Source organism: Amblyomma mixtum, chromosome 9 (assembly GCF_055824585.1).
Source record: "Amblyomma mixtum isolate Tamu chromosome 9, ASM5582458v1, whole genome shotgun sequence".
In the NCBI taxonomy this organism is placed as follows: Eukaryota; Metazoa; Arthropoda; class Arachnida; order Ixodida; family Ixodidae; genus Amblyomma; species Amblyomma mixtum.
The window spans coordinates 83560005-83579704 of NC_143020.1; the positions used below are offsets into that span (position 1 = coordinate 83560005).

The 19700-nt window shown below is 46.7% G+C and overlaps 2 protein-coding genes across 2 annotated transcripts; both read right to left on the reverse strand.

Annotated features, from left to right (window-relative positions):
* Positions 1 to 500: 500 nt before the first annotated feature.
* On the reverse strand, positions 501 to 6126 carry LOC149329917 (short-chain dehydrogenase/reductase family 9C member 7-like). The gene is made up of 5 exons (XM_089559688.1): positions 5874 to 6126; positions 4256 to 4462; positions 3276 to 3458; positions 1678 to 1810; positions 501 to 1022 (listed from the first exon to the last, which is right to left on the reverse strand). Exons 1-5 carry the CDS (start codon positions 6085 to 6087, stop codon positions 686 to 688), a joined length of 1074 nt encoding a protein of 357 aa, XP_089415814.1. The 5' UTR covers positions 6088 to 6126; the 3' UTR covers positions 501 to 685.
* A 6409-nt stretch (positions 6127 to 12535) lies between these two features.
* On the reverse strand, positions 12536 to 18571 carry LOC149329918 (retinol dehydrogenase 7-like). The gene is made up of 5 exons (XM_089559689.1): positions 18360 to 18571; positions 16228 to 16434; positions 15356 to 15538; positions 14693 to 14825; positions 12536 to 12895 (listed from the first exon to the last, which is right to left on the reverse strand). The coding sequence occupies exons 1-5, from the start codon at positions 18562 to 18564 to the stop codon at positions 12559 to 12561; spliced, it is 1065 nt and encodes a 354-aa protein (XP_089415815.1). The 5' UTR covers positions 18565 to 18571; the 3' UTR covers positions 12536 to 12558.
* Positions 18572 to 19700: the final 1129 nt, after the last annotated feature.

A 19700-nucleotide genomic window follows, 5' to 3' on the forward strand; every position in this document is an offset into this window, starting at 1 on the left:
AGAACGAGCACTCTGTGGCTATTATCATCCTCTCGCGACCTACACTTTAGGGCGCGGACGTTGGGTTGGTCTCAGTTGTTTTGCCGTGCTCGTCGATTGCGCATCAGTCAAGAGATGCAGTCAGCCATTCCGCTCGTATGGCGTGGGTCGGGCCCATTAATAGCCCCTGATCATACTAGACGGTAGTGGGCTGCACTGCAGAAAATTCAAAAACACGGTGTAGTTCGCGGTGCCATTTGAACACATATTCGGCAGTTTTCTTCTGGCAATCGACACTACATGTAGACCGTGAACTATTGCAAACCAGGAAGTATTTACGTGACTGTCGGCAGGTAATGTACATTTCTGTCGTAACGAGGCCTGTATAAATTTCAATAAAACGGAGAGTTGAGTTAGTTGGTACTTACTGCTGGATAAAAAAAAAACAGCGCTGAGACGAGCGACAAAGAACGAAGAAAACAGGACCAGCGCTGACCATCATCTTATTTGTCAGCGCCGTCTTCTTCTTTCTTTGTCAATCATTTCAGCGCCATTTTTTCCCCAGCAGGCTAGTATAACTGAAAACAAGATAACAAGGAAAAAAAAGAAACAATAGAACAAGTTTGGTCTCACGTTGCATTCGTCAACACTTATCCCTGCCGTTCACCGTAGTTCGAAACGTGACGTTTTCAGATGCCCCTAAAAGCTATGATCTTTTCACTAGCAGAGAAATCCTGCGAAGGGCGTCGATGGCTTCGTCGGCCATCTCAATCGGCGCGATGTCGTGCAGCCATTGAACAAGGCAGTCCCGGAGTCCACCGGGACGGTAGCACGCCCGGGGATGTCGCTCGCGGATGGCCAACTTCATCACGTCCACGGCTTCCTGCGGCCGTTCGCTCATGACAAGCGAGTGGAGAACATCGGCCATGTGCTTGCAGCGGACGACGGATCGCCCGTTAATGGCGCTGCGCACACATTCCGGGAGCAGCTGAACATCGCGGTCGAAGATCTCCTCCAGTTTGACGTGGTCCACGATGGGTGTCCTGCAAGAGCGCAGTTTAATTGAATCGATATCGAATAGCACGGAGAATTAATGACGTGTTTTGTTTTTAAGTGTGAACTGCTTTTTGCTTCCTTTCTTCGGGAGAGTGCACATCGTTCGAAAAGCGGGGAAAACTTGAGGCTGAACATGATGCCGAACCTGAGGACCACTCTGTCCAAAACAGCCCAAATGGTAGCCAGCTGATGAAACTTCGCCAGCTTCGTAATCTAAAAGTTATAGACGGCAGTCACTCCACTGAAAGTAGTTTGGGAAAGGCGCTTTGCTACAAACAAGCCACCTCTCTACCCGCCTCCAACACACATACACAAACTAAAGGCGATGGTCCCTCTCTTTTCAACCGGGTTTTAGGTTTTGCATCTTATAGATGTGGCAGATGCATCCCATTTTTTTTTGCTTAAATGTAACCAACCACTTCGCCGCTCTGACTCCATTGCTTGCTACTGTTAGCGGTGCTTTCAGTTCTGTGAACGTTACTTCCGCAGGAGATCTCGGGTATCCTCGTAAGTTCTCATTCGCCATGAACGGTTTTTTTGCTGCTGCTTCACTTCTTTCTCTGTTATCGAACAGCGTGCAGTTTCCAAATTAAGTCTAAAATAATTTCTGTCCTTTTAAGACAGAATTAAAACAAAACAAACCTGTAACCGGATGGCTCAACGGTGCAGACGTGGACGCCCCTGTTGAAGTACTGACGACGTAGACCGTCGGCCAGTGAGGTGCAAGCAACCTTGGACATGCAGTAGGTGAGGCACTCGGGCATCGTAATACGACCTGGGCAGGAGAGTATGAGCGTTTGACTGACGCCACTGGCAGGTATACACAACCGCTACAATAAAATGGGAACACTTTTTAACCGAGAAACAAGGTAAGAATTGTACCGAAATGACTCCTGCTAAAAAAAAGCCACTTACTTAAATGCTAGTACGGGCTGCGTCCACCGCCAATGCAGCAACCTCAGAAAAAGCAAAGTTAACTTGCTCGGAATATAAACAAATATTCGCTTCGAAAGACAATAACTCATAATTTATTTGCAGGCAAAGCTTTCAGCAAGGTATATAAAATCTGTTCATAGAAAATAGACCAAGTAAACAAGAACGTTGCGCTAACATTCGCAACGCAGTACTCGGTCATTGCACGTCACGCCATCTCTTCCTTCCTAATGTGCCTTGCGTTGGACATTCGAGACTTCAGCTTGATTATCGGCAACACAGGTCCACAGCATTCTTTAGAGAGATTCCACAAACACATTTGCGAGGGAGGTTCCATAAATACATTAGGAAGTTCTACGTACAAGCCAGCGCGTCTGAGTGCGCACAAGTTTTTCTTACTCAGTGAGGGCAACGATCGCTGCTATGGAAAGAGTGGCAGTTCTTACATAATATGATGAGAATCAGGCATGGATATCTGCAGTTTATAGCAGGCGTTGCATTAGTAATGCTAGAAGGTGTTCCAGCAGAATTCACGAAATACGAACGAAAAAGTCTAGAGCTGTCTTTAAACCCAGAACGAAGGCGGTACATGCTAAGCCTAGATTGTCTTTGGTTCCTTAGGCTTCGATACTACTGCTGGTTGGGAGAAATCAACATCATAGCATCCTCAGATACAGAAAAAAGTTTTCTTGAAGTGGGCAAGCACGTTAAAATATAGCGTGTTCTGATTAACTTGATATTGCAGTAAGGAGGAGAAATAATATTTGTTGCCGGTAGCTTTGTTTATGAGGCTGAAGACCTATTATGGTAAATTCAGGCACTCGGAATGCGCGCGTGGAGGTTCCCAAACAAGCTCGGCTATGACTAGCAGGGCCCTTCGCAAGAACACATAGCTGCTGATTTGCAGGAATTATGCGCTTTTAAAATAAAAGTTCCGCCTAGTAAGAGCGAGGACACTTATGGAAATAAGCTATGGCTTTCGGCTGGCTTCATTACGTGAATTCAGCCTGGTGTTTCACCGTTTTTAGAAATGCAAGGAGCCATTTGGCACGCTTTCTTCTCCCTGTGGCGCTGTGGTTCATGAGCACACCGATACGTGGCCGCTTTCCATGCGTTTCTTTTCATAACACCTACTCATTGGGGCTAATATGGCGAGTAAGGCTCCACGGATGGAAACCACCTGCGCTGTAAATATTATAGAAAGGCTGTACGTGGCAGAAGTTGCGCTAAGCACAGTGCTTATGTGCACTGCATGCTGTGCGGGGATATACTCACGGTAGAAGACTGATAAGGAAGTCGGTACATACCCATCTGACTAGTAACGAGGATGAACCTGCCGCGGGCCTTTTTCACCAATGGTAGGAAGGTGGTACAGACCGAGATGACGCCGAATGTGTTGACGTCAAACACGGAGCGAATCCGACTCATGGGCTGCCATTCGATGTAGCCCAGAGTGCCGACTCCGGCGTTGTTAACCACGGCCCAGAGCTCTGCGTTTTGAAAGAGACGTTGAGGGTAGGAAAGCGTCCGATTCATGACGTTTTCACTTGCGTTATTGGATCAAAGTTGCGCGTTGCGCGCTGCAAGTACAACAACGAAAAAAAGACATCTCGTGTTTTGCCTATGGTCCGTTTGTGCTGCACAGGAAGCACCTTCCGAATCCTTGACCTTACACCAAGTGCAGCAATTGATTTCGAGGGTGCAAACAAGAAGCCAATTCAGCAACTGAGCATCATAATCAGCGTAACGATGTGCAATGCTGAAAAAAAAAGCTCTTTCATACCACTGCAATTAACTCCGTCCTTTTGCAGCGATGGCGTAGAGGCATAGAATTCTCCCCGCGTTCAAGGCGACCGGCTTTAAAATACCGTTCCCGAACAATTCTACTAGTCATTGAAAAGAGGTGTCCGAGTGTCGATGGAATTCATTTGCAAGGTCTACTACTATAGATAGCGCCACCTGTTTTTCACAAGTAAACCGTGGTCACTGAAAGACCAAATTACCCGCCGACTTCTGAGGTTACGTTACATGGCAATTTACTTCGAAACGACGGTCGCGAAGTCCTTTGTGGCCTTGAAATCAGCAGTTCAAATCCATTGACGGTAAAAATGTTATATTTTTAAATTTAGTTTTCTCAGGAATAAATGCGTGTTTTGCTGGCGAACAAACTCCAACATCGACACAAAGAAGCAACAATCGATTTTTACTAAGAGCGTAAAATGAATAATGTTTTCCTTAGTGTGCCTTCAAGGCGTTGTCCTCACCTGCCAACACAGTTCTCACTCACGTTTGCCTCCAATAGTGTTTTCCATGGTTTGCAGAGCGCGGCCGACCTCCACTTCCTTTGTCACGTCCATCTGCATCACGAGGATGTTCTCCGATCTCCTGAGCAGTTTCGGACCGTCACCATCTTCGTCCAAGCACCCAGCGTAAACGAAGAACCCTTCTTCGGCGAGCTGTGTGGCCAACATATGTCCGAATCCGGTGTCGCATCCTGAGAAGGACAAGGGCAAGTATTATAGAAACGATGCCTCAGTGGTTCTCGTTATAGTAAAAGCACGCGTGATAAGTTTGCCATGGCCATCTGACCTTCCCGCAATGGCGCACCGAGTGCTTGCGGCTGCGAAAGGAGGCAGGTCACTCATCGGTCGTATTTTGTAACGTTTCCTTAAGTGTTCGTTTCATTGGGTCATGACGTCTGCCATAGCGGAAGTAACTGTAGATGCAAAAGGAAAGTTCAGAAGTGCTTGTGACTGGGATAGTCGGAACTTTTATTCCTGTTGAACCGTTCATGTCTGTCTTCGTTAACTATGTCGCTGTCAATCTATGATAAAACAAAACACAAGTCACCACAAGACCCCCCACCCGTCGTATATAGCACCGCTCGTGTCACAAGGCGAAACTAGTTGCAACCGCTAACCGTCGTATTTGACGTTTCGGGAGTAGCCTCCGCCAGTTTCCTCTTGCGCTCTCTCCGGCTTTACGGTGCTGTTCACTTCGACTCTTTGGCGTCTTGCTACTTCACGTGCTGGTAATGTCGGCGCAGCGACACCTACGGCATTTTGTTTTTGAGCTAGCGAGATACGAACTGGTGAAGAGTGCAGCGAGACACTTACAGATTGCGACGAGCATTGTTACAAAAGAACGCTTTCCCGGGCGCCTTCGGCCGTTTCAGCGCCTTTTGACGAAACACTAACCTTATTTGCTCATCGCATCGTGGCTACACCAATTAGGCACCTGTTTTTTTACCTGAGCTGCTCTGCTGTTGCGTGCATTAGCATCGCCAGTGAGGGCTGTGGCGTGGCAGTGGCATGTTTTCGCATGTTTCCTAAAATACAAATTTTCGAAATAATTTTTATTTTAGCTACATCGTTTTGGTGTTTTAATTGCTCGCTCTCAGTATGCACGAAATCTACTGGAAATTTTCTAAGGTAAAAGCTTGGGCGAGTTGGTGTTTGTTCATTCTAAAACAGCGCAAAAAAAAAAAAGACACGGACAACAGGAAGAGACGCACAAACAGGCGCTGCTGGAAATGTGGGTTAATTTTAGCCTTAGTTGCATCGATACACGTTTATATTTCTCTAACACGTTGTGTATTCTTAGAAAAAAAAATGTCTCTTTTCCACTGAAAGTCACTTTGATGCGGATGGGGAAGATGTGAATAAAAAAATGCGCAAAATATGTTTGCTGTTCCTGCTACACTGACCGAACGTCGCGGTTAATATTCTTTGCGAGCAGCGCAACCAACGTAAACATGCCACAGTAGCAAAAATAGTGTACGAAAACTCAAGCAAAGCGCGGCGCGCGGACATGCACTGACCAATCAAGAGACGGCACGGAAGAGCTATTCCGTACTCTAAGAGCCAAGTCTCGCGACGTAACAACGCACAAACAGGATTTCTTACCAGTTATCAGGACGCACTTTCTATCTGCTTCGACAAGTCCGTTGAAGAGGACTCTGCGACCATGCCAGAGGAGCCAGTATCCGCAAAACAAAGTGAGAACGAGCAACCCGACATTGGTCGCTATGTCCAGAAGCCACGGTATTCGGGATGCAAGCATCCACAGCAAAGCAGACACCAGCGGAGTCAGTCGAAACACGGTCAGGATTGGTTGCATGGTAGTTGCTGCAAGTGTTTCGAACAGCTCGCGCGGAAAGCACTAAGTGAACAGAGTGTATAGGGAAGTCCACACGAAGGGTTGTTTGCTATTGTATTTGAAGAAAGAAGGATCCGCAGTTGCAACAGTATTGTAAATGACAATGGGAAAAGAATAAGAGAAAAGGTCATAAACGTTTCTAAGGAGATAGAAATGTCTTGCACGTGCGAGGTCTTTTCCGACGCTACCGCCTCCTAGCAGTCGTTTCACACTGATGGGCACGAGATGGAACGAAATGGACGTCTCACCGGAAAGACAGCAGGAAAGATGTGAAAAAAAACAGCGAGTGGTAAATATAATGCCAAGACCAAAGAACCGACAGGAGATATTTAAGAAAGTCCAGGAATTTAAAAAGAAAGAAAATACTTCTGTACTAGACGAGGACACAGGGCTCGCTGCGCTTTACGACTAACAGGGACGTCATGAGGGGAGTTCCAGTGTACACAAACAATCAAGATTAATTTGTTAGCTAGCTTCTCCTCAGCATGTGTAAGCCCTCATAAGCTGGGCACCATGAAAAGAAAACAGAGGAAAATTAACTGCGCTTTTAATTCGCTTTCTACCTGCGTGACAGAGGTTCAAATTTGAACTTAACGTAAAAAATGTAGTCATTATTAGAGGGGCACTCGCTGCGTAACAAGCATGGTTTGGAAGTTTTATTTTTCTTTTGAACCATGTAGTCTTTACGTGGCTTAGGTGACTAATAATTACAATGGAACAGAAGTTTGAGCAAGTTGGTACACGTTAATTGTCGAAAATTCAAGCGCTAGCTCTAGAGGCAAAGCGCTCTGTTCCCTTCCCCCTTTTGTGTTTTTGTTTGCTACCACTTGAATTTTCCACAATGTTAGGTTGTGGAGGCCAGTGTTGAGGTCGCTCAGGAGGCGACCACGGCCACGTTTATTTGAGGCTGCCTGAGAAGAGGTAGCGACAGAGCAGCGGCGGCAGCGTCCGGCGACGCCGAAGTCCAGAGCGTTCTCTTCTGCGCGAGCCGCGTTCTCCTGCACGTGCCCACCGCTTCGTCGTCTTCCCCTTGCCGAAGCGGTGGCGCTACAGAGGCCCCCACCCAGCACGAACGTCCGGTTTGTGCGAAAGGGACAGAAAACACGAGAGGAGAGGGTGGAACGAAAGAAAAATATAAACTGGGAACGAAAGGCCGGTGAGGTCAGGTCGGTAGTCCGGGAAGGCAGTCAGGCTGGAGAACAAAGCTCAGGCGGTCGAGCCTGGCTGCTTCGCAATGGGCGAGGGAGGCAGAAAGCGGAAGGCGAGGACAGGGGCAGCAGACATGAAAAGTCACCCAGTAAGCGTCGACGAGATGGTCGTAAAGCAGTCTTCAGAGAAACTAGTAGTGGTGGCAGTGGGCTCGAGGATGGCCTGAACATCAACCAACGTACAGATGTCCGAGCGTGTGAAGTGCGTCGCCCCAGCCGGCGGAGTAGTAGGTGCCGCCTGATACAGCAGCAGTGGTAGAAGCGGAGGCGATGGCGCAGTCGCTCGTGGCGGCGCAGCAACGGTATGGCAGGCGAAGGCGGAGTGAGCAACGGGCGGCTGCCATCTGATTGGAAAGCCAGGACTGCTTGGGTAGTGGCAGCGGTGGATGCAGGAGTAGGGCGCAAATCCGGCACGTGAGCGTCGGAAGAAACGGGATGCGCTGGTGCTGCTACGACAGGCGGTGCTGGAGGGGGCCCGCTGAGGCGCGTCCATGTCGCATGCATGCTACCTCCTGTGACTGTCTCGTTTGGCGCAGAGGCAGAGTCACTTGCGAAGCCGCCAGATGACCAGGGAGCCGTGGGAAGCAGTGCGGGTTGCGCATTAGCAGCGACAGGGTCCTGGTGTGGCGTGCATGCGTGCCCCGCGACAGGAAGGACAGATGGGCTCACCGGAGAGAGGCATGAGGGGACAGGCGAACATGTGACGAGGAGCGGGGCTGCGCCGCAGGTCGGGGTACTTGCCGAAGAGGTGGGGCACGGGTCGAGAGAGACCTCTTCTGGTGGTGGTCCCAAGGCAGGCACCACAGCTGGCAAGCAGGGCTGGGCAGGAGTCGTGGGACGGGTGCTCGCACGTGGATCGGCGTCTAGAGCCGAAGCTTGTTGTACCGCTTGGGACGCAGGACGGGGAAGGTTTGAGCCGAAAAACTTGAAGAAGGCGTCCTTCAAGTCATCGTAAGGGTGTTCACCCGGCGGCGGAAGGTCGAGCTGGGAAATGAGATCGGCGGGCAACTCCCTTTTCACGAGGAGGTACCGCCAGATCTGTGATCGGACGCCGTTGACGTATAGCTGAGCGTCCACTTGCAGAAACCAAACTACAGGGCTGTGCGGGCGGAACGGCCACAGCTGCAGACGTGAAGGGTCGAGAAGCTCGGGTGGCTGCCACTCGTCTTGAGCCAGGTCCTTGGCGAGAGGGCAGGAATTCGAGGGTGCGGTCGTTGTTAAAGCAACCGGGCCGGAGACACTGGACTGTGGCGGAAGAGTACTGGCCAGTGACGGTTGCGGCGGGCTGTTTCTGGAGGATGCAGCCGAAGACGAGTGCGATGCTGGTGCGGGCGCAGGCGCTGGCGGTGGCGAAAGCGAGTCCGCCTCATCATGGAGCGGCAGCGGGTGGTATGATGCGCCGTAGTAGACGAGGACGGCAGCGCGCAACTCGTCGTAGGGCCGGCATCCCGAGGCAGGGCAGGCGAGTCGGCAGAGGAGGTCAGGCGGGAGAATGTCACAGAGGACTGCGTGTTTAAACGGCTGGATGGTAATGCCGTTAAAGTACATCGCAGCCTCCAGTTGGGCGAACCACCCGCCGACGCCTGCAGGCCGGAACGCTGGGAGCGGGGGGTTGAAATCCAGGTCTTGCCAGCCTGCCATGCTGGGACGCCGCCGGGATAGAAGGCGCGGCTCTCCGGGTCACCACGATGTGGAGGCCAGTGTTGAGGTCGCCCAGGAGGCGACCACGGCCACGTTTATTTGAGGCTGCCTGAGAAGAGGTAGCGACAGAGCAGCGGCGGCAGCGTCCGGCGACGCCGAAGTCCAGAGCGTTCTCTTCTGCGCGAGCCGCGTTCTCCTGCACGTGCCTACCGCTTCGTCGTCTTCCCCTTGCCGAAGCGGTGGCGCTACAAGGTGACTATGTACCGAAATATGCTTTCTCTCTCCCCTTTTAAAGGTTTACAGTTTTGTTTGTGTAAGCAGTGCAGCGGCGCGATGGTCACTGAAAAAGACGCAATACACCTGGTTGACGTGCTGACATCAAAGAATACCCATTGGCCGAAAGGCAGAAAAAAACGGAAGGGACAAGAGTTTTTACTATTTCTGTCCTTCGCAAGTTTGTTCCTGAACTTGCACATTTTCTAAGGTGCGGAGATCACTGCATCTAAATTAGGCAGGCTGCTTTCCAGGAAGCTGTCAACTCGAGTACATCATCGTGCCTCTAATGTGCTTTAAGGTGGTTTCAAATGCCAGCCCATGTCCGACTATCCCCGCGTTGACCCGGCACAGAATATTGATAAAGGCTGAATGCAGGCTGGGTAAGCTGGGAATTTGAAATCAAGTGAAGTCAAGCAAGAGTTCGTGCTCAGGGATATTGTGATGAGCCTGATATTATTAGGCTCCAAAAGAGAGAAATCGCCATTGCTCTGCTCCTCAGGGGCGTGAAACAAGAACCGAGACGGCATTGCTGCCATACTTCTGCCGCTGTATATGCGAGATTATGAGCGGTCAGTATTTTAAAATCACCGCTGTTCTTTTTTTCCTGCTTCATCCCGAACATGCGTTAACTGTGCAAGAGAGATGCACGTACAGCCAAGAAAGGTACTATCGTGAGCAACATGAGAGGAAACAAAGTTTGAGCATTCATTTTATTATTAATCCATAATTACCTCTGACAAGCGCACTTTTACCGTTTTTCTAAATAGGATTGCTCTTGAAGTACAATATTTAAAAGTCATTGTCAAATTTGTAGGTACGAATTGCGCACAAAAGACACACACAGGAAAAAAACACACCAGGGAGACTGAAAGAGCGCTCTTTCAGTCTCCCTGGTGTGTTTTTTTCCTGTGTGTGTCTTTTGTGCGCAATTCGTACCTACAACAGTACGCACCAACTCGCCCAACAAGAAGAAGTTCTTCTTAACTATTGTCAAATTTAGTGAAGAAATAACCAGAAAACGTGCAATTTTGTGAAAAAGCTTTGTTTCCTCTCGTACTGCTCACGTCTGTACAAAGCGTTAGATTTCACATTGAACTTACTAAAAAGAACTTCAATTTAGGCTAGATGGTGCACTATTTGAGACTGAAACGGCAATAGCGCTGCAACAAGACGTGCACAAGAAAGACTGCCACAGGACATGCGCTAACCTCATCTGCGTTTATTTACTGCCTAGCCAGCAAATATATAGAAAATTGAATGCATGCGCAAAACCGGTTCAACAAAGCATTAACAAAACCGTTCAAGATATGATATCTGTATTCAAAAATTTAACCAGAAAAACATGGTAGAATGAGCAGCATTAGTCTGGGACGAAAAGAGCTTTTAGTTACAGATGCGTGCCGGTTGTGAACACAACTATGGTATATACGCTGTTCTACTAGTTTTGAAAGGATTGAGCACGGTGAGCTATGAAACCTGAGATAAAATAGCCCATCCGGTCTAAAAAGGAGCGGAGTGGTGCAATATTTTACTATGTTTCGCAATAGTGATTTAAGAGTTACAAGATATTGACCGTGGCACATTGTGCCAAATACATGCGAGGCTTTTATTGTTTTGTGTGTTTGTATGCGTGCTGACTTTACTGATTTCTTCACGTAAACTGCAAATAGACTAATAAGTAAGAATGAAGTTGCGTTGTTTTTACTTTCGCGCTCACGCTAAGTGCATTACACTCTTAAATGGTGACTTCAATGCTCATTTTCTTCACTTTTCATTTTTGCTTCGGTTTTAGTGTAGGCCAGAGAGCGTGAACTATAACAGTTTATTTTTTTTTGTCAGGCGTTCTGCTAAGGTTGTTGTAATGTTGTTTTAGTGGTCCGTGAGGCCCCTTGTTCTTGTTCACATGAGTTCTGACACTTATTGTCGATTAGGGGCTGTAGCTCTAATAATCCTGTATTTTCTGTGCATGCGCTTTGACTTGTGTACATAGGTGCTTCGGGCTGGGATTTTATTCGGTATTTGTAACCTTTGACACTTATAAGCGCCACTTGTTTTGCTCAAGAGACAACGTATATTGAGAGCTCTGACGTCATGAGGAGGAGCGAATAGTTTTATTGGGGTAAAATAAAACTACTGTACTTGTCTCAGCTGCAGCCCTCATGCACAAGAACACCGGAAATTCGTTCATTGTGCACCCCACCACAAACCTTTGCGTCGTTGTGCCTCACAAGCGTTATATAAGGGGCGTGGTTGAATATTGTAGATACCACTGGAATGCGTGGCATGTACAATCTTCAACTTGACACAAATGATACACCGCACCACGCATAGGTTTTGTGTATGCTGAACGCAGCTTAACCGCTTTGTTCACGCTCAGACGTAACTATTCTTCACGGCATCCTTTTAGACGAGTTTGTGTTCAAACTGGGGCGCAGATTTCACATGATGCGAAGTAATCACACAATACCAGGTTCAGTAGAACGCAGGCTTTGTCGGTTTGCTGATGTTCCTGCGTCGGGCTTCAGTTCGCTTTTATGAGAGGGGGGGGGGGGGGGGGGGGGGGGAGGGCAAGCACTGCCCCGAACATTAGACACGAAAGAGCAGGCGGACAGTCATTCGCATGCGTGCGATATCGGCATTTGTTTGCCCGCTTTTGCGATCACGGAGGTGTCCAAATATCCACCTCCATCTTTTCTTCATCATCAACTATTAATGAACATGACATTTTTTTTATTTATTTATTGTTTATAAAATACTTACAGCGCTCCCATTGGGGCACTGTTGTAGGGGGGAAAGATCACAAAAACAACAGATGAAATACAATAATTGAGGTAAATGATGCAATACACTGAGAAAACCCATGGACTACGGGGGGAAAAATGAAAAGAACGTTGCAGAAAAAAAAACACGCCCGCGACAAACGTGGAGAAAATGACATTCGAAATACAGCACTATTTTGGCAACACAAAACCAGAACACAATGCACCAGTATAAGAGCTATTGCTACACTGATATTATTAGTGATGCTAGCAGTCATTTTAACTTAATACAATCATGTCCATATTTGCGCGTAGTGTTTGCGGGACGCCGACAGATGGCGCTGCTGTCACAGATGGCGACAGGTGGCGCTGCCGACAGCTGGCGCTGCTGCACAAAGCTGGCGATTGCTGCGTCCTGGAGGAGGTCTAGAACAACAACGATGCGCAGTCCATAGTGCAGCGTACCCGTCTGGAGCTCGAAATGAAGTCGCACTTTGAATGTCTCACAAACGTCCAGAAGTCCTGAAATATTCGAACTGAAACACACGCTACTTTCTCTTCACCAGCATCGATAGCCTGCGGACTGCGTGTATGACTTCGTCTGCCATTTCATACGGTGTGATGTTGTGCAACCATCGAAGAAAGGCCAGCAGAGGGCCACCTGGTTTGTAACAAGCTCGCGGAATCAGCTCCCGCACAGCCATCTTGATAGCGTCGATAGCTTCTTGCAAGTCGTCTCTCATAAATGCCATGTGCACCACGTCGGCACTGTGCTTGAAGTTGGCCACGGATTTGTCATTGACGAGTTCGCGCACTCTTTCGGGAAGTAGCTTCAAGTCATGATCGAACAAGTCTTCCATACGGGAGTGGTTTACCATGTCAGTTCTGCAAAAAAAAAGGGAACATGTATTCTAAATAAATTAGAATATGACATTACGAAAAAAAAGAAAAGCATTTGGGGCGTTAACCTCTGGCTGTGTTGGGGCGTATGCTACTTTGTGATTTCCAGCATAGTATGAACTGGAAAAAAAATTGGAGTCAGGGCTTATATGCAAAAAAATCAATGAATTCACCATACACCGATCATTTCATGGAACTGGTTAAAAAGTTCCTAAAAAAGTTTTGGGTGGAAAAAATAAAAACAATTTTCTTTTCAGGAACAAACTAAAGCATCTGTACAGGTGGCAGTAACCTTGAAAATAACGCAAAAGTACTGACATGAATAAAAATACTAATTAACTCTTAATTAGCATAGTTTGGCATTTAGAACTAATGGCGAGTTCGTAGCTATGGGCAAGACAAAACAGTAACACATATTGGAAGGAAGAGAAAGTTCTTCTCTGAAGCTCTCAGCGCGTGGTAATAAATTGAAAAATTTTCGCTTAAAACGTAAACAGAGCAAATGAAAAAATAGAAAGTTCCCTGGTGACATGTTGCGACGTGAACGCCGTTCATTTCGAACCGCTCACTGTTGTATCGCCGAATGCACTTTCTTTTGCCTAGTGTCTTCAGTGCAAATGACGCGTGTGCAGCCGACATACGATGAACTTTCTGCTCATCTAACGCGTTTGGTTGTGTCTATATTGTGCGATAAAATTCACTTTATTTCTTTATTTCGAAGAGCTCGAGGGCTTCAGAGAAGAACTTCGTTTCGAAAACTGTTATGGCATCGTCTTTTCCGTGCCTACCGACTTATAATTGGTCCTACTAACAAAAGTTGGTGATTAATACGCGGAACAGCAAATTTTGGGCGAATAACTTGCAAATCAGTGAGCTTTGTGAATATACTGACGGTCGCCATCATGGTTGACCATTTATGCCTGAACGGCATTTGTTTATATTGCGCCCGCATCATCTTTAGAAGTTTTTGCAGGTGTTCTGTGAAATCATGCGTATATTTTTGCAGCGCAGTTTGTCACAGAACAAAACGAAGTTCAGACCATCAATAAAAGGTAAAAAAACTAAGGTAAATTTAGAAGACACTCATAGATAAATTTTGCGCCAAGTAATAATAGTGGTGGTTTTGCCTAATTTTCAGCGTTATGTACCTTCTTGAAACAGAGAGTAATTCCACAATACATCGGGTGTTTATCTGTGAAATCCTTGGGTTTTAATTTGACAGCTGTCTGCCATTGTGACACTTCGTACGAAATATTGTAGATGTCTGTGGAAAGTTAAGTTATTTATTGCTGTTGTTGACTGGGAAACAAATGAATTATCTTTCTTCAAGGTTGGAGATACTATTTCGGTGGAATAATGTTTATTTTGATTAGAAATATTGAGCTGCACCTTAAAGGCTTAAGCTTAGGGCAAGGAGTCTCCATGACTGCACGCGACACTAAGTGGCGACTTCCATGCACCATAGCAAGTTGCACGTTATCTTTTTGCGTTGTGAGTCGAGTACCCGAAGAACTAGCCAGTAACTCCTTTACAGTTTCCTCAGGCACAAACCGACTGAAGAAGTAGTATTAGCGAAACATAATTGTGCAACAAGTCTGATTACCTCACCCCTCCTGGACGGAACGGAAGTTAAAGGAATGAAACTGAACACCATTTAGTTTGCTTGAAATGCACAACAAGTGAGAGTAAGCATCACTGATGTGCAGATCTCCATGACTTTCGCAGTTATTCAAAGCGAATTGTAAATGTCTATCACATCGTGAGACTAGACGAGTAGCAAACCTGTATGCTCCTGGTTCGACCGTGCAGACGTGCAGGCCTCGGTTGAAGTATTGTCGCCGTAGACCGTCGGCCAGCGAGGTCAATGCGCTCTTGGTCATGCAGTAGTTCACAAACTCGGGCATTGTCAGACGGCCTGCGTACATTAACAACGAAATGGCGTGACAATGCGTCAGATTTCTGATCCGTGGTGCATGGCTGTATTCTCTAGGCCTGCAAAAGCATGTGTAGGGCAGAGCTTATCCCAAGGAGACGCAAACTAAGCACGGAAGCGCACGGTCATGGGAGTTTGCGGACAGGCTTAGCCAACTGAAACAGAAATTCATGAAAAATGCACGCGGACTGCGTTTCGGGCTCATCTGAAGTGGCATCTTTGAGGTGTTTTATTTTTCCTGTTATCATTTCACTGTTTGCACTTTCGCGTGCCCATAGGGCGTAGCTATTCGCCATGTGTGGCTAATTTCCCCTGCTTTCTGTTCTTCGTTCTGTCTTTTGTAACCGATGAGTTGTGACGTCATTTGTTTCTTCTAACAAACCAACACAAAAAAAAGAGGACCATGAACACACAAACGCTCAGAGATGTTCGCATCCGTGGCAGCGAACTAATGCACTTGCAGTAGTGGAACATTTCTGCACAGTTGAACAGAACAGAAAATGAGTACAAACCAAAGTAGCTTGAGACGAACACCAGCCTTCCGCGAGACTTGCGCAGTAAAGGAAGGAATGTTGTTGAGACCGATAGGGCTCCAAACGTGTTGACGTCGAAGACGGATCGAACTCTTTTCATAGGCTGCCATTCGATGTAGCCCATGACAGCGACTCCAGCATTCGCAATTACCGCCCACAGCTCTGGAATGAGCATTCGGCAAGAAAAAAAAAAACGGCAACCAATCAGACGCTTGGGAAACAATACTCAGGTTTCAATCTGCGAAGCAGCAATCGTAAACCACTGCTACTTTGTTAAAAAAAATCTACTTCAGGCGAACATTGACAGCCTCATAACTGAAGCCCTAAGGGATGTGTGCACCGCTCAACCGTTGCCGCTTTGTGACTCAGATTATAGTAGGATGCAACTTAAAAAAAAACAGCACTTGCTAACGCTGGGCCACGGTTCATGGCATTTTGCGTTACTCCGCTGGCCAATCGGAACAGTAAACGAAATCAGCTTTTTAGTGCCTTACTAGATTAAACAAGCCATGTATCAAAATTATATAGCTTGCATTTTTTTTTCTTATTATAACTGCTTCTTGTTTAGGTGAGAAGAAAAGTTTCAACAACGGAGGAATTCTGTGCGGTAGTCCTGAATGTGGGCGAAGCTTCACTGTAGGCTTAAGTTGCATCGGATTATAGTGTTAGTAATCGCTGGAAGCACCTCACTGCGCTGGTACTAAGGAATATGTATTCAAGCAAGTCGTAGCCGACGCTAAAATTATTCTGTACAGTTTAAAATGAACAAGAAATACAAAGTCATGTATTAGCATAGTGGTCACCAAGATCCACGACTCTGCAATTCTCAACAGCTACTTGAAATTACTTACCTTTTCCGTCCAAGCGGTCTTGTACTGTTTGGTAAGCTCGATCGATTTCTTCTTCTTTGGTAACGTCCATCTGCAGAACCAAAATGTTCTCCAGCTTTTTAAGAGCCTTTGCTCCGTCGCTGTTTTCGTTCGAGCATCCCGCAAAGACGAAGAATCCGTCACTGGCCAGCTGTTTGGCCAGCATGTGTCCGAAACCTCTGCCGCATCCTGCGTTGCCAGATGCATCACACCCCTAATAAGCAGGCGGAGTGTTGAAGGGCTGCTTAAAATGAATAAAACGCTTTCCGAAGCTTTCTCTAGCGGTGGGTTTTGCGCAAAAACGCTCCGAACTGACGGCGAAAGTTGTCAAAGGGTCGGGAGACATGGGAGAGGCCTTTACCCTGCAGTGGACGTAGTCAGGTTGATGATGATGATGATGATCATAAAGAGGGAGAGTTACAGCACTGACATGCTGTGAAAATCGCCCATTTTCGCAGTTGGGCCGCCTTTTATAAGTGCTATATAACGGTTAACGAAGTAAGCCCAGTTGATGTTGAAGTCTGCATTAAATTTCGAATTCGGCGCTACTTTTAATAGAATGCCTGCACCACATGCGGTACGCACACTGCGTTATTGTACTGCACGTCCAGCGGGTATACGCGAAGACGTGAAAGAACAGCGTGTCGTCATTAGAGAGGCGAAGCGTTATGAACTGGACGTTCATAGAAGCGACTCTGAACCTTTCATAGAGTGCATGCACCAAGAACTCGCAGTGATGGCCATTATATTTCGTAGACTATTCACGAACATTTTGTTTCAAAGTAATAATAGCATGTGCTGATCTTTAAAGAACAGGTGGTGCAATGCCATGATGGTTTGCATATCGCAAATAAAAAAAAAACATACTGCTGAAGACTGCACTGCAATATGGCACATTGACATTTTCAACTAATAAGCCTTTAGGAATTCGACCCCCAAGTGAAAAGAGAAACCGCTAGATATTTTTCATCCGAGTGCAAAGCTCAGATCAAAGCGCCATTATGCAGCCTGATTCGCCTCAGTGGATTGTGGCTACGTACAAAAAGAATACAGACTACTGTTCACCTTATTAAGCTGCATGAAGGAATAAGTTGTAGGGCTAGATTCCAATGCCACGAAGGGGTTTTCCTCGCCATCTATAGTTATCGTTTTCCTTGTAATGCAACACTTAGAGTTCCATTTGACTCCAGTAACTGCCCCTCATTGTGTAATTATTGCTGTACCTTAAACCAATTACAAACGCAATATCAAGCATGCCACTTCGAAACCTTCTTTCACGTTATTAACGCTTGACTGCCATGCTAAATTCAAAATGACATTAGAAAGTGACTTGAACTTCTGTAGCGAATAAGGACGTAAAGTGTACGTTTGCTTGCCCTTATTAAGAAGGACGCATGCTTTAAATGCCATGTTTCAGGAAATAATATGTGCGTTTAAATTATCACATCTTCAAGTAAAGCTGGTATGCCCCAGTAACGACGTGATCAGGAAGAAAAACTTTATTAAAAAAATGGCAAGTTGTGAGACAGATTCGTTGGCTATGATTCCATGATGGTAGCGCTGGAAATGTTATGTTGTGGAAACTGAAATGCACAAAGAGCATGTTTTCTTTATAGGCTCACTTAGAAGGCGAAAGTCTGGTTCAAAATAGAAAGAAGACCCGCTCCTTTTATTGTTATTCTGGCTTCTAAAAGGTATCATAACTGAGATCTATTTTAGGACAGCTCCCTAGGTACAAAGCGTCGCTATGTTAAAGAGAGCGACGTCTTGATTCAGAGTCCCAGAGCAGAGCCAGTTCAGATAAGTGCACGCAATCACTATATTTTAGAATAAAAACCCCGAGAATAGAGAGGCGATAAATGAGAGATCAAACATTGAGCAGGTGCAACGCTAGAGCAGGTGTAACGCTCATGATATACTCTTGAATGCTAGTGAACTGAGCCTGCAGGAACAGTTGTAACCATTTTATTCTGTCTGCCAATAAAAAATTGCTTTCATTAAGGTAACGCACGTCAACATTTCTCCATCCTTCAACCCAAACCTCAGACTTCAAAGAGCGTGTCTCTGTGAGCGTCGTCTAACTATAGGATCAAACACATTTCCAGCGCACTCACCCGTGATGAGAACGGCCTTTCCTTTGGAATCGATGAGTCCATTGAAAAACACTCGACGAGCATGCCACAGCAACCAGTATCCGCAGCTCAGCGTCAGCAGCGCTAGGCCCACGTTTGTCGCAGCGGAAAGCAGTAGAGGCGATTGTGACACCAGCAGCCATAGCAAAATAGCTGCTGGAAGCGTTAACTGAGACACAGTGACCATGTCTTCCACACGCGACGGTCTGAAAACGTCCCGTAGTAACAGCTACTCGCTCTGGAAGTTCGTGGGTGGTGCGCATTATTTCCTTGAAGAGGTGTCCCAAGTGATGAGGAAGTTAAACACGCACCACGCCGGTACAGCAAACGTTAGGCGCCGTGGAATAGCGGGGGCTTCTGGGGTCGTACTTGGCACACTGCCTGTGCTGGGCCTTTTGTTGTCTAAAAAGAAAACTGCAAAACAAAAGGGTGCTCTCGTCAACTTTCTATTTTTTGCACGTAGGAGGAGACGGCAGTACGGTACTGAAAATTTACTCTACTTCAAAGCTTAATTATCGCAAGCGGAAAGTGAAACAATGCGCGGAAAGCGTGTGCCAACTTTCCAGGGACCGTATTCTCTAAGCGGTTCATTTTTCGTCGTCCATTTCACGTCCATTCGGTCCTCGGTCAGTGGTGACTCGGTTATACCGGCTGCTTTCAAGAGTCTACGGCAAGCTGCCCGGCCATTGGTCGGTTGGCAGCCGGACCTTACCATTGGCTGAAATTGGATGCAATATGGAGTCAATGGCGAGGCGCATCGCAGCGCTCGGTCAACAGCAGGCGAGCGCACTTGATCACTGGCTGCCATTAGCTGAGTATCGCAGCCAATGATGAGGTCCGGACGCCATCTAACCTATGGCCGGGTCGTCTGCCACAGAGGCTTGAAAGCAGCGGGTGTATCTGAGTCACCACTGACCAATTACCGAATCGATGGGAAATGGAGAGCTTATAGAATACGACCCTTGGTGAGATGGGAACTCTGGTTCAGCCGTGCCGTCTAAGTTATCCCAGTCCATGCATTCGTGGCAGAAAAATATGACAAGTTGTCTAATGCCTTTTTAAGGACATCTAAAGCAGGTTCATTAAAATATGTTAGTAAAAAAAAATTGGAAGTAAAGGAGCCATGAAACCACGAGAAAAAAATTATTACAGGAGAACGGTTTTTTCACCGTACAGTTTCTTGCATAATCAACTTTTGTAAAACAAATTTAACAATCCCATTGTAAAAAGTAAGTAAAACCATTTGACCATTTTGTTCGGTTTTATAGTACATAATACAGTTTTGTGCTTGTTGGGTACGCACGCTTGAAAGGAACTTTTCTT

What these genes read in the sequence shown, in the direction of transcription:
- LOC149329917 (XM_089559688.1), bottom strand. Translation starts at nt 6,087, where the DNA reads ATGCAACCAATCCTGACCGTGTTTCGACTGACTCCGCTGGTGTCTGCT. An exon ending in AAACACTATTGGAGGCAAAC is followed by an intron (nt 3,459 to 4,255) that starts GTGAGTGAGAAC and finishes TTCAAAACGCAG; the next exon opens with AGCTCTGGGCCGTGGTTAAC. An exon ending in GTTGAGCCATCCGGTTACAG is followed by an intron (nt 1,023 to 1,677) that starts GTTTGTTTTGTT and finishes GCGCTCTTGCAG; the next exon opens with GACACCCATCGTGGACCACG.
- LOC149329918 (XM_089559689.1), bottom strand. Translation starts at nt 18,564, where the DNA reads ATGGTCACTGTGTCTCAGTTAACGCTTCCAGCAGCTATTTTGCTATGG. An exon ending in AAAGGCCGTTCTCATCACGG is followed by an intron (nt 16,435 to 18,359) that starts GTGAGTGCGCTG and finishes CTGGCAACGCAG; the next exon opens with GATGCGGCAGAGGTTTCGGA. An exon ending in GTCGAACCAGGAGCATACAG is followed by an intron (nt 12,896 to 14,692) that starts GTTTGCTACTCG and finishes TTTTTTTTGCAG; the next exon opens with AACTGACATGGTAAACCACT.